General features: G+C 45.2%; 1 protein-coding gene across 5 annotated transcripts in view; it reads right to left on the bottom strand.

Annotated features, from left to right (window-relative positions):
- LOC139570743 (E3 ubiquitin-protein ligase UBR2-like) overlaps positions 1-14,153 on the bottom strand; it is a 45,358-nt gene that overhangs the window by 10,751 nt on the left and 20,454 nt on the right. The window contains exons 11-30 of one of the 5 annotated variants that reach the window (XM_071392880.1): positions 12,756-12,854; positions 11,819-11,982; positions 11,615-11,714; positions 11,123-11,251; positions 10,804-10,987; positions 10,629-10,690; positions 8,224-8,334; positions 8,020-8,085; positions 7,774-7,896; positions 7,621-7,684; positions 7,279-7,403; positions 6,748-6,800; positions 6,399-6,550; positions 5,534-5,688; positions 5,332-5,428; positions 2,201-2,310; positions 1,053-1,136; positions 772-953; positions 469-668; positions 146-239 (exon numbers count right to left, since the gene is read on the bottom strand). In XM_071392880.1, coding sequence (XP_071248981.1) covers positions 146-239; positions 469-668; positions 772-953; positions 1,053-1,136; positions 2,201-2,310; positions 5,332-5,428; positions 5,534-5,688; positions 6,399-6,550; positions 6,748-6,800; positions 7,279-7,403; positions 7,621-7,684; positions 7,774-7,896; positions 8,020-8,085; positions 8,224-8,334; positions 10,629-10,690; positions 10,804-10,987; positions 11,123-11,251; positions 11,615-11,714; positions 11,819-11,982; positions 12,756-12,854 — 2,354 coding nt within the window. Of the gene's footprint in view, positions 1-145; positions 240-468; positions 669-771; positions 954-1,052; positions 1,137-2,200; positions 2,311-5,331; positions 5,429-5,533; positions 5,689-6,398; positions 6,551-6,747; positions 6,801-7,278; positions 7,404-7,620; positions 7,685-7,773; positions 7,897-8,019; positions 8,113-8,223; positions 8,335-10,628; positions 10,691-10,803; positions 10,988-11,122; positions 11,252-11,614; positions 11,715-11,818; positions 11,983-12,755; positions 12,855-12,939; positions 13,039-14,153 lie in introns of all 5 variants that reach the window. The other 4 variants (XM_071392878.1, XM_071392881.1, XM_071392879.1 and 1 more) reach the window with 4 other exon arrangements.

Raw genomic sequence — 14,153 nt, forward strand, 5'->3', positions numbered from 1 at the left:
CCTTGGGTCCATTTGAAACAGGTCCAAATGTTTTACTTATGCATATCGGGTCCGGATGGCAACGCCCCTGTCCATTGTGGAACAGGTCCAACTTTCTGGACCCGTGAAGGCCTCTACTACCAGTGTGTTGTAGAACCCGGCTCACCTCTGCCAACAGTGAGAGTGCATGATGTGGCCACAGCTGCCTGTGTGCGTGCCGAACGACAGGTCAGGGTGCATGAAGAGAGGGTCGTAGCGCTCTGGAAAACACACCAAAAAGTCAAGCAATGCTAGTATATCATTCACAGACAAAAACGCAAAAATAGACAAGACCATGGAAGGGATGTAGGTTGAAGACGCCCGTTGACACTGATCTTAAAATCGTTAAACTAACAATTTGGAGGAGGGAAAGCTGATCCTAGATCTGTACCTAAGGGCAACTTCGACCCATCTGCGACCTTAAAGCCCTCCATTCTCTCTTCCACTCACTGGGGTCGTGCGGTGGTCTCTTGCGGTTCTTGGACATGACGGTGGAGCGCTGGACGAAGGCAGCCAGCACCATGGCCTTGCCGTCAGCCCGGATCTCCTGCTCCTCCTGGCACAGGATACACGTAACAACCTGCCTCTTCTCCCTGGGACGTGACCGCCTGGGGCCCACACACACCAGGGCTGCGTCTGACGACGTGGGGCTGTAGGAGGGGTGAGAGACAAACTTTATAAGCCTACGGTGGGGATTTGGGTGGTGAAATAAAAGTGTGTGTGTGGTGGGGGGATAGAGTTTAAAAACGGTACCTGTGCTCCAGTGAGGTAGAGGTGGAAGCATCCAGCTCCTCTAGACTCTGCTGGAACAGCTCCTTGTTCTCGTTGATAAAGTGCCTCTGCATCTCCGACATCTGGGCCATGACCTTCTCCCTGCGCAGGCGGGCCATCTCCGCCTTCCTCTTCCTCTCCGCCTTGTCCTTGTCGCACGCTGTCTGAAAGAGGGGAGACGCAGATGTGTCCGTACACACGTTTCGCTTTTCAAATTCACGGAGAAACCAAAAATGGCTCCTCGTAGGATGTGCTCGACCCACCTCTTCCTGACCGCGGCTCCCGCTGGCGGTCACCGTGGAAGTGGAAGCGCTGCGCTCCCGCAGCGTCTTAATGCCGGCCTCCGTCTGCACAGGGACACAATAACGTTACCTCGGCAAAAAGGGTTGGGGGGAAAAAAATATTCTAATAATAAATCTTTGTATTCTGATATTGGAAGTCATCGTAGATATGTATTAGTCATGAGGACCACTGGTTGCATGCTGTCCTATGCTGCCTCCTGGTGGCCATGGCATGTACAATATTGTACCAACTCAAATAGATGTCACCCTTGGATGAGATGTCTGCCGTGAGTAGGGTGACCACATATCCCCGATTGCGCGGGACAGTCCCGAATTTTGACCCTTTGTGACAACCAAACAATCATGTCTCGGATTTTATCAGTAAATTTTTATTTTTTAAATGTACTGTATTTCAGTGAGACTTCCTATTCATTTGATGAGAATAGACATTCCAACCCGTCTCTTTCGCAGTCACTTGCACTTATGACAAGATATTCGATAAGGATGTGGTACTGGTGATGTTAAACACTTCTCCAATCATTATTGAGATGTGATATTCTGAGCAGCGCAATAGGCCAATGTCATATCGTCAGCCAGTCACATTTGTCAAATCCTTTCGGGCTAAATTCCAGCTAAACTTGGAGAGGCCGGTTAACTACTTACAAAAAGTGTGCGTCTAACGAAGAGCTACAAAAATAAGGAAATAGCCGTATTAGACTGAAAGATAAGGTTATTTCGTCAAACGTGTAAGGCCCTCCATGCTCATTAGTTGCTCATTCAACACATTTGCTGCTACTTCACTTAATTTTTTTTTTTTTTTAATGGTTTTAGTCTCCCTTCCTAACTGTTTACATTCCCTGAGACCAACCAGAAATGTTTCCTTGGTCAAACAAGTGGTCTTATTTATGCATCACCAGATTTTGCGCAAGGCAAAATGTGCTTGAATTAGCTCGCTCGGTCCAGCGGGAAGGAGATTGTGAGTGGGGGGGGGGGGGGGGGGAATTATTCATGTATAGGCTACACTGTCCCGCAGAAATCAGCCCGTTGTCCCGCATTTGGGTATTTAAAATGTGCTCACCCCAACTGTGAGAGTTGTATTGGTAGTGGAGGTTGTAATAACGGTGACCTACCTTGAGGAGCCAACGGATCATGTCCTTGTGGACCTCCAGGTGAGGGGCATTCTGTAGGTTCTCCAGGAGGGCCAGGACACTGGCTGTGTTACTGGGGGCTTCCCCTGGACCTAGGACACACACACACAGCAGTATATACACTAGTTAGAAAGTAGTGGAAATATTACAAAATCTTGCCATTTAAAAAAATAAAAAAACTGGGCTGTTCAAACACAGTGTTCAGGTTATTCTCCTTTTTCAGTTTCACAGCGGGAGAGAAAGTTAGCAAAACAGGTTCTGGACTTCAGGCTAACAATCCACTCCTTGTACTCCACGTCATGTTTAGCATGACAAGGAGTGGAATGATAACTCAGGAGAGAGAGAGAGAGGAGAGAAGAGAGAAGAGAGAAGAGAGGAGAGAGGAGAGAGGAGAGAGGAGAGAGAGAGAGAGAGAGATTAAATCTATTAAATCAAAGAAGGCTTGTGGTCTAGACAACATCAGAAATGAAATGCTGAAAAACAGCACACCTGAGTTGCAAAATGCTGTGCTTAGATTGTTCAACATGGTTTTAACTTCTGGCTGCTTCCCTGATGTCTGGAACCAGGGGCTCATCTCCCCTATCCACAAAAGTGGAGACAAATCAGACCCCAATAATTACAGGGGAATTTGTGTAAACAGTAACTTGGGAAAGGTTTTCTGTAGCATTTTGAATTCAAGAATCCAAACCTTTCTTCAAGAAAAAAATGTAATAACTAAATGTCAAATTGGCTTTCTCCCTAACCATCGCACTACTGACCATATATACACCTTACACACACTAATTAATAAACACGTCCACCAAAAAAAAGAGGGCAAAATCTTTGCTTGCTTTATTGACTTTAAAAAAGCATTTGATTCTATTTGGCACGAAGGGCTATTCTACAAAATTCTACAAAGTGGGCTTGGTGGTAAGGTGTATGACTTAATAAAATGTATGTACACAGAAAACAAGTGTGCAATAAAAATCAAAAACCAAAGAACAGAATTCTTTTCACAATGTCGAGGTGTGAGACAAGGCTGTAGTTTGAGTCCAAATCTTTTCAACATTTATATCAATGAATTAGCAGACATGTTGGACCATTCTCCAGCCCCAGGACTCACACTATTTGACACAGAGGTGAAATACCTGCTATATGCTGATGACTTGGTACTTCTATCACCAACCAAAGAAGGTCTTCAACAGAACATTAATATTCTAGAGCAATATTGCCATAATTGGGCCCTGGCAGTAAATTTCCCAAAAACTAAAATCATGATTTTCCAAAAACAAAACAGATGTCAGAAACACAAATATAAATTCACCCTGAACAACACCATAATTGAACACACAAAAAATTACACCTACCTTGGTCTGACCATATCTGCATCGGGAAACTTTAATATGGCAGTGAATGCACTCAAAGAAAAAGCCCGCAGAGCATTGTATGCAATAAAAATGAAATTATTCAAAATCAACATCCCAATTAGAATTTGGACCAAAATATTTGACAGTGTAATCCTACCAATAGCTCTTTACGGAAGTGAGGTTTGGGGGCCACTCAATAAACTGGACTTTAAAATGTGGGACAAACATCCAATTGAAACCCTACATGCAGAATTCTGTCGGAAAATCCTACAAGTCCAGAGAAATACACCAACTAATGCATGTAGGGCAGAATTGGGCCGCTTTCCAGTAATAATGAAAATACAGAAAAGATCATTAAAATTTTGGCTACATCTAAATTCAAGCCCAAATTCGAGTCTGCAATTTAAAGCACTTCAAACCCAAGAGCTGAGCCCAGAAACGAGCCCTCTCAGTCAGCTGGTGTTGGACCTAACCAACCAAGCTGACACCAGCACTGCTTCAAAACAAAGAATTCCAATAAACAAAATCATGAACCAATCAAAGGACTCATATTTACAACATTGGAAAAACGAAACAAAATCCCAAAGCCGACTAAATTGCTATCTGACCCTAAACAGAGAATATGAATTGGCTGAATATCTCTACTCTGTCAGAGATTCGAAGCAGAGACAGATCCTTACCAAGTACAGGCTGAGTGACCACCGATTGGCAATAGAAACCGGCAGACATAAAAAGACATGGCTACCCAAAGAGGAGCGTGTATAGAAACCGGCAGACATAAAAAGACATGGCTACCCAAAGAGGAGCGTGTATGTGGTCACTGCACGACAGGGGAGGTAGAAACAGAGATGCACTTTCTCCTTTACTGTGATAAATATTCCTCACCAAGAGATTCATTATTCACAGAAATGACTACATTTATTCCAAATTTTAACTTATTAAACCCAGAGGAAAAACTAAAAATACTCATGGGCGAAGGAGCAATGGCTCCTCTTACAGCCAAATATGTATTTGCCTGCCATAGCCTGAGGGACACTGAATAATAACATCTGCATAGTAAGCAGTAACTTACTTATTATGACTGTTATTGTTTTTACTGTTATTGTTATTATTATTGTTGTTTATCATTCCAAATAGTAATGGTATGGGTGGTAATGGTAATGATAGCAGTTTAATGATGGTGGTGGTGGTAGTGGTGCATTACACCATACATAACATTCGACTATTGACTGTTACCATTTTTATATTTAATTTTGTATTATTATTTACTGCCATTCTATATTATTATTTGTCATTGTTTTAATTGTATTACAATGTATACATTGTTGCTATATTGACACAATGTTTTTCATGCCAATAAAGCAGCTTGAATTTGAGAGAGAGCGAGAGAGCGCGAGAGCGCGAGAGCGCGAGAGCGCGAGAGCGCGAGAGAGAGAGAGAGAGAGAGAGAGAGAGAGAGAGAGAGAGAGAGAGAGAGAGAGAGAGAGAGAGCGAGAGAGCGAGAGAGCGAGAGAGCGAGAGAGCGAGAGAGCGAGAGAGCGAGAGAGCGAGAGAGCGAGAGAGAGAGAGAGAGAGAGAGAGAGAGAGAGAGAGAGAGAGAGAGAGAGAGAGAGCGAGAGAGCGAGAGAGCGAGAGAGCGAGAGAGCGAGAGAGCGAGAGAGCGAGAGAGAGAGAGAGAGAGAGAGAGAGAGAGAGAGAGAGAGAGAGAGAGAGAGAGAGAGAGAGAGAGAGAGAGAGAGAGAGAGAGAGAGAGAGAGAGAGACTTACGGGACATTTTGAGGGTGAAGTTGAAGTCGTTGTCCTCACTACTGTTCTCTAACTGCTGCCGTTCCTCCAGTAAAGCCATGCCTATTAGGTGGAGCACCTGGAGACGGACAGACACGGTTATGTACAGCGATACCTCGAATGGTCCCGCGAATAAACATAGGACACTAACACACACACACAGCGTGGTCCTGGTCTCTCTCACCCTCTGCAGCATGGACTCAGACCAGTGTCCTGCGCTGGGCTCCACGGCCCACTGGAGCACGGCTCCCAGCATGCCCAGCAGTACGTCACACTGCAGAATGTTCACCAGGCTGGCAAACAGCGGGCAGAACGGGGGCAGCACCGGAGGAGGGAGGGCTACAACACAGATTTAAACCGAGTGTGCAAAATATTAAGAACACCTTCCTAATATTGAGTTTCACCCAATCATTTTGCCTTCGGAACAGCCTCAATTAGTCGGGTCATGGACTCTACAAGGTGTCGAAAGCGTTCCGCAGGGATGCTGGCCCACGTTGACTGCAATGCTTCCCACGGTTGTGTCAAGTTGGCTGATGTCCTTTGGGTGGTGGACCATTCTTGACACACACAGGAAACTGTTGAGCACGAAAATCAGCGTAGCAGTTCTTGACACAAACCGGTGCGCCTGGCACCTACTACCATACCCCGTTCAAATACAACTAAATATTTTGTTCACCCTCTGAACGGCCCACGTACACAACCCATGTCTCAAGGCTTAAAAATCCTTCTTTAACCCGTCTCCTCCCCTCCATCTACATTGACTGAAGTGGATTTAACAGGTGACATCAATAAGAGATCAAAGCTTTCACCTGGATTCACCTGGTCAGTCTCATGGAAAGAGCAGGTGTTCCTAATGTTTTGTACGCTCAGTGTATACATTTAGAGCAAAACAGCACACGATAGACAGCTGAAATACCACAACCAATCACCACTGTCTGCAACAATCACTTCTAATCAATTCCATTTAGTACTAACTTCCAAGATGTTCTTGTATACCACGACCAATCACCACAGAGATGAAGCAAGTGTTTCTCGTTGAGACTCTCTACCTGTGTCCTCTCCGTTCTGTCTCTTCAGCTTTCTCTGGGCTTCCTCTGCCTTGGACTGGTCGGCCCGGGAGTAGTGGTGGAAGTAGAGGTTGAACTGCTTGGCACACTCTGGCCTGAGCTCATACAGCCCTCTGCCTGTCACGCCAGGCTTCCTGTGGGCACAGAGGGCACGTGTGATCAACATGTCACACAACTGGACACAACGGGCGCGTCATACGTATCCAAATAGTCAGATCTTCATTTAGCCAAGTAAACAGGAACAAACTATTTTACGTTAACAACCTGGGTGGTCAGGAAGTGGTCAGTTGAAACCTAATGTAACATCAAACGACTGACGAAAGCGACTTACTTAAACGACGCAACACAGTCGATCACTCTCTCCATACCAGTCTCCTTGTTCTCCTAAAGGATAAAGTGTCAGACACATACAGGTTGGCTTGAGTATAGCCTCGTTCCTAGCCACTGCGGTCATTTGGCCAAGCTTCATCTCATGTGGACAGACTACGTAAACATATCTGACCAAATCACGCAACATTTCAGTTCTGGGTTAACCGTCCGAGATGACTAGCTTTTGACTTGCACCTGTCCTGCACTGCCTAGATTCGCCACTAGGTGTCAGGCTAGTGAAATAGATACACTATTAATCCACTTGCAGAGAAAAACGTCACACCCAAAAGTCCAGATGTTGTGTAGATCATGGGAAATAGGAGCCGTCTAAGCAGATGCCACGACAGCTTATGTAACTAGTTAAATATTGTTGGCTATAACTCGTTGTTGAGATATTCCAAGTGGAAACTGCAGCCAGGAAGTCAGCCTGATCTAGGTGTGGTGAGACAGGGAGGGAGGGAGAGGCAGAGAGAGCACAAGTGAAATGCCTTACGTTCTCAGGCAGGGCTTTGACCAGCTCGCTGTGGGCCATGGGTCTAATACAAAGCTGGTGAAGGATCTCCCGCTTGATCTCGTCACAGCCTTCCACCTGGCCGATACCAGCTTCAAAACGCTCACCTGAAAACGCACATAACCGTCAGGTACTGTAGCCAAACCCCAACCATTTACCAGCCAAATCCCAACCATTTACCAGCCAAACCCCAACCATTTACCCACTTAAATGTTTTTTTAAAAAGTCAATGACATAAGGAAACAAGTCAAACAGACGCTCAGAGTACAATGTACGCTGAAACAAAACAAGTCCTAGTGAACAGTAGCGTAGCGTAGCACTCACCCACAACCATCATGATGAGGTGCAGCATCTCCTCCGTTAGGGTGTTGTTCTGCTGGACCACGTCCTGACAGAGGCACAGGGAGTCAGGTCAGTCCGAGATGAGCAAAAGCATAAAGCCTAATCTAAGTTGTCATTGTCAGCGAGAGAGCAGACCTTGTTGGCGGTCTCCCGGTTGTATCTCTTCCTGCAGTCGGCGGAGCTGAAGATGTGGTAGAGCTCGAAGCGGCTCAGGACTATCATCAGGAAGTGGTTGGGATCCATCATGGAAGCGCCGGCCTGTAGAGAACGCAAACGGCGACAGTCGCGCGCGCGCACACGCTCTCGTTAAAGCCCGAAGCGCGTTGCTTAACGTTAGCGTCATTAAGTTGTCAGCTGAAACAACAAAAGAAAAAAACTGACCTGCAGCATAATGAGGTCCTTGTCAAACATCTCCACTCTGCACTTGACATTGTGGTAGTAGTAGATCTGCAACCAGAGTACACTATGAACGACCTTCATTATAAATGCCACAAGAACAACAACACACACAAGTGTTAGTGTTCTGATACACAGCGCAGAGGGAAAAGAAAAAAGGTATTATAGTGATGGAAGGGGAAATTTTACCTGATTGACCAATGAGAAGCCGTTTCTCCTCCACATCCCAGCGTGCACTTGGGCACAGAGGACCAGGCAGCGAAGGGGGTGTTCTATTAGCATGGGGGGGCTTAGCTCACTCTGTAGACAATGAGATACATTTATTGGAAAAGACACACGTTTTGCTACAAAAACACAGAGACAACTCCTGCATGCTTACCAGTAGGGCTGTGGCAGTGATGAAAATGTGTCAGCTGGTGATTGTCAAGCAAATTAACTGCCGGTCTCACGGTAATTGACAAACACATTAAGCATCTCCTGGCTTCCACGCATAGACTACAAGCCACTGATGCAGACCTTTTTAAAAACGTAGATGTTCCAAAGTCTAATTAATTCATGTAATATAGCCTACACCTTCACAATAAATCCATTATTTATTTTAGACAGGTCTAAGGAAGCATGATATGAAGAAAATGTAGTCTATTTCAGAAGAACAGAATAGCATTCTCGGAGTTATCCTTAAGTTAGACCCTGATCCGGCTATGCCATATGGCTGTGGGCTACACTAGTTCATTTAGCAGACAAGATTTGCATAGAATTCAGTGGCATTATTTTGTAGTAGGAAGAATACAATTGAACATAGCTGAATAAAACAGAAAGGATATTCGTTCCAAGAGATGAGTGCGCACATGCGGCTATTCTGTGTTGAGCGGTTAACAAAGAAACAGGTCCTCCTATATGCTTCATTTAGAGGTATTTATGTAACTTTAGGTTGTTCTACAAACGTTGGGCTATATGTTTTGATTTTAATACATTTTAAGGCTGCATGATGAGACTAATGATGAGTTGGGAAATTTTTTAATTAAAATCGCATGAAAAGACAGGAGCCCTGCTTCGTTTTTTGTTGTGCAGGCAGCACACGTTTATTCAGTCTCTCATTCACATTTTCACATGCACTTGATAATTCCTCGGCGGCATCCCCTTTGTGGCCACAGTGAGCCCTAAAAAAAAAATCCATGCTTTTTGCGGCCGTTGTGCCCTTGGGCTGAATATAATGATTATAATTCCCCTCTGCCCACTGTACGCCGAAGCGCCTCGCACTCACATGGCTCTCTCAGATACTGTATCTCAATTCTTATTAGCCAATGCCTGTCAAGTGATCGGGTCCTGCAGGCATCACGGGTCCTTCTCACAGGCTACAAGTGAAGACAGACACGTCGGGGACGCAACTGCGCGTGTCCTTATCAAATTCCGAGGCGCTTATATTGAAGATGTTGGAAGAACTGTACACATTTACTGTCAGCCAACAAGATGAGCAGGCCTAACGAACAGCAAAAGCACAAACCCATGACATTCTACTATACCCCATAGTACAAAAGTTGACCTATTCTATTGGTCAACTTGTCCTTCTGTGCAGGAAATAAATACTCCAAAACATAGTCTGGGATGCGACAGATTAATACAACCACTAACATAAAAAATAAAACTTTTAAAAACAATGAGGCTGATGCAAGATCAGAACGTTTAGGTTCAAATGTTGATAAACAATTAGCGGTGGGGGAACACCATTCTCAAAAGTGACCGCAAATGCAATTATGCATGTAATGCTTTATTAAAAAAAGGTGCATTTTTACAGTAATGGTTCTCTTACCCAAACTTGAAACTCACACGCCGCCTATGTATGCCAGTTAGACTCTACACCGGTTGATTAATGTGCTTCATTTTAAAGAAGTTAATTGGCAACTTTAGTTGTGATACAAACCGTAAGAGAAAATATAGGCCTATGGGCTAAGCTACATGACGTGTGCGACTATGATTAGAAAAAGTCGCAAAAAAAAAAAAAGGCATGAAAAAGTGATATGGTAATATTGTCACCAATCAGACTATTCTTGATTTAAATCTTGCCTTTACATATACTAAATAATAGTATATATTAATAATATATATATTATTTAGTATATGTGTGAAATTCGTTTTGATGTGGACCATTATCATGCATTTTCACGCCAGCCATGTAGGCTATACTCCTGTTGTAATGAGAAGCAATGTGCTTAATATTAAGACCGTTGAGAAATAAATATAGTAAGTCTAGCCTATAGAAAGCTGATGAGATCCTCTTTTTTAATGGAGGACATCCCTGTTTTCTCACGCAACTGCATAGCCTACAGAAATGTTGCGCAACATGAGCTCATGGGCTCTCATGAAGTGTTTGAATCAGATGTTCAATGACATTTGCATTGATGTCAGGGTGATTCGAGGGACAATAGAGTGCAAAGTACCAGACAAGTAGCGCATTTGGTAGCCTACTAATGACCATCAACAGCATCAGAGCTTGGAGAAGCCTAATTACCGTGACTAATAAGTCACGTGGAATTTGACTGTGGTCGTGACCCCGTGACCGCCGGTAATACGGTCACCGTGACAGTCCTACTTACCAGCGGAAGCTGTTCAGGGAATCTGTAGGCCACCTCCATCTTACTGAGGAGAACGTGGAGACCTAAACAGAAAAAGCAGTGACCATATTAACAAAGGGTAGAATCTCCCTTTCGTCAATATCATAATAGCCAAAGCATCAGCGGTCTGTCATTCAGCTGTGCGCTAGTGTCCGACCTGCAAGTAAGCGGGACACAGGCAGGTGGATGCTGACTTTCTCCTGAGACACACAGTAGCGGATGGTGTCCACAGAATGTCCACACATGCTCAGTGTGATGGGCTGCTCCCCGTCGGCGAAGCCACTGTGGCAGTGTGTAAGGGCTGTCAGGCACTTCTTATAGGCTTCAATCAGCACACGCTCCTGTACACACACGCAGGAAGAAGAAAAACTGTAGGAACCACAGGTGAGAAAAGGCAGGTGCATGTTTGTGAGTGACCAATAGAGAGTTTGTGAGAGCGTGTGTGTGTGTGTTCATGTATATGTCAAGTCACTCACATCTGTAGCGCACCACTCCTGTATCATGGAGATGATGTGTGTGAGCTTCATCTGCAGGGTGAAGGCTGCCTCCCACTCAGGCTCCATCTCAATGTGCTGGCCCACCTGCCTCACAACCGGGTCCATTCCCTGATGAGGGAGAGACAGAAAGCACAGACGTTGTTAAACACCACCCCCAAAATGAACCAGACATGGGGAGGAACATAGGAGTCTGAAATGCATTCCTCTGATCTAATTTCCTCGTTCTTCTCTGATGTGAAAGAACTGGACAGTTCTACTGAAGGCTAGTCTACCATTCCTATTTCTTTCACCAAATCTTATCTTTTAGGGCAGTGTAGGTGAATCAGGGGAGACAGAGAGGAAGCACCTTTAGACTACCGAGATGCACATAGACACATCGTCACTCTGTTGCATAGACCCGTATAGTCTCAATCAAGCCCAGAGGGGTTACAGACTCCCAGTCTCCCACCACTAACGGTGACTAGTTCTAACCTGCATGCACTTGAGCAGCTCCAGGAAGGTGTCCAGACCCTCCAGGAACTTCTCCCTGAGTTGGTCACTCCACTCTGTGGGCCGACTGATGAGGACGTACCTGCGCACACACACACAGCAACATTGTTTACAACACACTGGCTCTGTACAACATTTACTGAACTAATCTACACACACAGCCCAGTGTTTGCACAGTCATCTTACTTGAGGTCTCCGATGAGGCTCTGGACGCGGCGGAACTTGAAAGCCTGCTGGGCGGTGTAGCGCTCAAACTGAAAGCGGCCCTGCAGGTCGCGGTGGCGCAGATGGTCCACAAAGGTCCTGATTATGGTGGTCATCAGGTTCTCCTCGGTGATCAGCATCCGCGCCTGGAGTCGGGGGGGGGGGGAGAGGATGAGGGTTAGACCTCAAGTAGAAGGACATTCCGGAGTCACATCACCCCTAAACACAATCTAGGCAAATGTATGTAAAAATATGACGATATACTACAGACTTAAAAAGGGATATTGCGATATTCTGGCATTTCAGCCCAATTTACCCAGTTGTGAATACCGTTTTTATGTCTCCGCGTGCAGTACGCAGGAAGTTACCGGTTATGCTACCACACCTGTAGACTTCCAGTCATAGCGCTAACGCAAGTTAGCATTGGCTCGTAAAACTACCGCTAACATCCTTCATACTGTACCGCACGCAGAGATATATATATATATATTTTTTTAAACGGTATCCACGAGTTCATCCGACTCTGGGTAAGTAGAATCTCGCAGTATCCCTTTAAAACTACACTACAGCATACAGCATACTTTGCTAGGGTGATCACAAATCTTTAAACAGATTAATTTCTATAAACAGTTATTGCGATAAACACATGAAATGGGATCCTAGCAGTATAATGTTGTTTTACTTAAGAAACATCTAAAACATCAGTTTGGCATGCAACACCCTTTTCAAGGAATCAACGATGAGAACGGAGATATTCTGAACATAATGAAGATGACACACTCGTGGTTAAGATGGCCATCCTTTCACTCTATGGACGTGACATCAATTAACAGTCTAAAAATCCTTGTAGTTCTCAGCATGCGTACCATCTCGGGTGATACTCACTCACGTCACCCCGACCCGTGCGGCCTGTACTCACCAGGGAGGGCACTGTGAACATTTGCACCGAGAGGTCAGTGACCGAGAACTCCCTGTCGTGGTCATCTTTCACATAGTCGCTCTGCAAGCGCTCATAATTCTAACAGCAGTGGCATGGGGGAAGACAAGAGAAGAGTTGTGTGTTGAGAGGTGTGCGGTCAGGCGTGGAGTTTTGGGTTACTCACCATGGTGGGGACGGTGAAGAGCTGAACTGACAGAGAGGTCACTGACACTACACGCTCGTGGTCATCCTCCATAAAATCTGTCTGGAGGCGCCGGTAATTCTAAATGACAAGGGGGACATTCACCTCCTGGTCAAAGGCCGTGGGCCCCCCTTCCCCAATCCCTTTCTAAGCTCTGATGAGCAGTTACCCCTATACACAGATCTAGGATCAGCTTACTTGCCAAATCGTAAGCTTAACCCTTTCGGAGAGGGAAAGCAAAACTGACCTCAGATGAGTGTCCACGGGCAACTTCATCCTACTCCCCCTACTAAGCCTCTAAAGCGCTCTGATCCTTGTCCACCCAGGTCTCAGAGAGCATAGATACAGAATCACAAAATAGTATCAGAGACCAATTGAGTCTAATCAAAAAGTTTGGATTCAATATTCCTCCACGTAAGACTTTGGGCAGCCAATCTTATCCAATATCCGGTCTAAGTCGTAGCTCATGTGATCTAGTGAGTGCATATCTATGGTCTCAGGTTCAGCTTGTGTGATCTAGTGAGCTCATATCTATGCTCTCAGGTTCAGCTTGTGTGATCTAGTGAGTGCATATCTATGCTCTCAGGTTCAGTTCAAGACACCTGTAGAGCTTTGGGTTTGGGTGTGTGAGAGCAGAGCGGACAGCCTAGGATTATGGGTTGAGGGGGTCCGACAGGGACTGGGCATGTGTGGGGCTGTGTTACATGTCAAGCAGGCTGAGAGAAAAGATGGCTGTAAAGCCGGCTGTCTTTCCGTTCTCTCAGCTATGCCACCCAGGAGGACAAAGTAAAAGGATGTGATGGACGCAGTTAACGCCCCACCCAGGCCTCGTGCCAAAACACCCTCAATCTGCTGTTATGATAAGACTATACCCGCTTTGGTGTGTGTGTGTGCGTGTGTTTACATGACCAAATGGGTATGGTGTCAGTCTCTGTCAGAGAACTCATGGGATGATCTTTATGAAAACACATACAATACATTTGTTCAACATATCAATCTTCAATTCAAGACAGTATCAAATCATCTTTCATAGCTATACCCTAACCGTATGTTTTAGGGATGTTAACGGGTAACTATTAAATCGGTTAGCCGGCGAAAATACATTTGACCGGTCGTGCTTATCGGTCTATCGGTTCATTTGCATAATTTTGTGGAATTAAAAATCACACGCGCTCAGCAATGCCGAGCATAGTTTG

This window comes from Salvelinus alpinus, chromosome 3, assembly GCF_045679555.1.
Source record: "Salvelinus alpinus chromosome 3, SLU_Salpinus.1, whole genome shotgun sequence".
NCBI lineage: Eukaryota > Metazoa > Chordata > Actinopteri > Salmoniformes > Salmonidae > Salvelinus > Salvelinus alpinus.